This window comes from Verticillium alfalfae, genomic scaffold (assembly GCF_000150825.1).
Source record: "Verticillium alfalfae VaMs.102 supercont1.3 genomic scaffold, whole genome shotgun sequence".
Classification (NCBI taxonomy): Eukaryota; Fungi; Ascomycota; class Sordariomycetes; order Glomerellales; family Plectosphaerellaceae; genus Verticillium; species Verticillium alfalfae.
This window is the reverse complement of record NW_003315036.1, coordinates 2,755,668-2,757,155: the sequence shown is the minus strand read 5'-3', so window position 1 is coordinate 2,757,155 and position 1,488 is coordinate 2,755,668. Positions and strand designations below refer to the sequence as shown.

The following is a 1,488-nucleotide window of genomic DNA, read 5'->3' as shown; positions in this document are numbered from 1 at the left end:
CAGAGGATACGGACGTGAGACGTCTTCGACGATATCCTTCGTCTCGTCGAATGTCCGTTGGAACTCGTCTCTCTTATCATTCCCGACGCTAAATCGCCCGACACTCATGACCGGCGCTTCGAGGAGCGATCTCTCGTCCGGCCTCAGACTCGTGAAAACGGGGCCCTCGAGGTGGAAGAAGACGACAGCCCTCTCACCTTGCGTGTCAAGATGCGGGCTGAGATCGGCCATCACGGACGCGTTCTCAGCCGAGGCAATCCACCTGCCGTGCGCCTCGGGGGACTCCCACTGCGCCGTGAGCAGCAGAACCGTCGGGTCCTCGAGCTGGCGGTACATGGACGTGCCACGCGCCGTACGGTCTGCGGGTAGAGAGGGGTCGTCCTTCAACACCCATGCATCTTGGGTGGCCTGGCACCTTTCCAGCAGGGCCAAAAATTCGGAGCCGAGATCATCTTTCGCTGTGAGGGGGAGGATTGCGAGCTCGGAAACGACCATGGCGGCAGACCTGGCGAGACGTCTTTCTGTGTTGTGTTTGTGTGTGTGTGTGTTTGTGTGTGACCTGAACGTTCTTCTGTAAGGACGGCGAGACATGGACATTCGTGACATGTTGGATTGTAAAGTGATCACTCTAGGTCAATTTACCTCACATCGCGACCCAACCATGACGTGGACAAAGCTACCTGGGACCATCCACCCTAAGAGCCGCCCCAAGTCCCAAATCATCCAACGCCCCTCAACTCTTTCGTGCCGCCGGTACCCGTCCTCTCTCCATGCCGGCCACTAAGTGCAGGCCATGCGGACAACATGCCGCTCACAGGCCGACGGCATTCCTCGCCTTCTTCAACTTGTCAAAAACCGCGAGACAGCGACATGCCATTCGCAATGCGCCACACCTTCAGCGCCGCTCCGGCGAGCGAGACAAGTCACAGCGAGTGCTTCATCAGTCGGAACTGCGAGTTTTATGCCTTCTGGCGAGTGCGTCGCTGCGCGTGATGAGTGTTGATGTGGCAAAGACTAGGCACTGCTATCTTTGTGAACCCCGGTCAGATCACTGATATGACTGAGGATCTTACGCAGCGGTTTGGACCTACACACCCAAAACAACAGCGCACGCGAAAACTCGCCGCGTGGGCTCGTTCCAGTGCGCCTCCACGTGCGGCCTTCACTCGGACAAATTATCTCCTTCTCCATGCGTAACGACATAGTTTCAAGGCTGGGTTACCGCCAACGCTCGAAATGAGTCCTCGGGGTTGCGGGGGGACAACATTTTGGGGCGGGACCAGCCCTTCCCACTAGGCCGTAGCCTTCTTTTCTTTTGCTGCCCAAAACCCATCGGAGTGCACGAAGAAGAGGGGAGACATGCAGCGGAAGCTGCTGCAGCCGAAGCGGGCAAGTGAGGAGGGCGCAGCGTGGGCTGTCAAGGATCGTTCCCATACTGCCACCGTCGAGAACATGCTTGACCAAGTTGCTGTGCTTGAGTGCCGTTAG

The 1,488-nt window shown here is 57.8% G+C and overlaps 1 protein-coding gene across 1 annotated transcript; it reads right to left on the bottom strand.

Moving 5' to 3' along the window:
• Window positions 1-104: 104 nt before the first annotated feature.
• On the bottom strand, window positions 105-495 carry VDBG_03372 (conserved hypothetical protein; the record flags this gene model as incomplete). The annotated part of the gene is made up of 2 exons (XM_003007187.1): window positions 105-142; window positions 198-495. The coding sequence occupies 2 exons, from the start codon at window positions 493-495 to the stop codon at window positions 105-107; spliced, it is 336 nt and encodes a 111-aa protein (XP_003007233.1).
• Window positions 496-1,488: the final 993 nt, after the last annotated feature.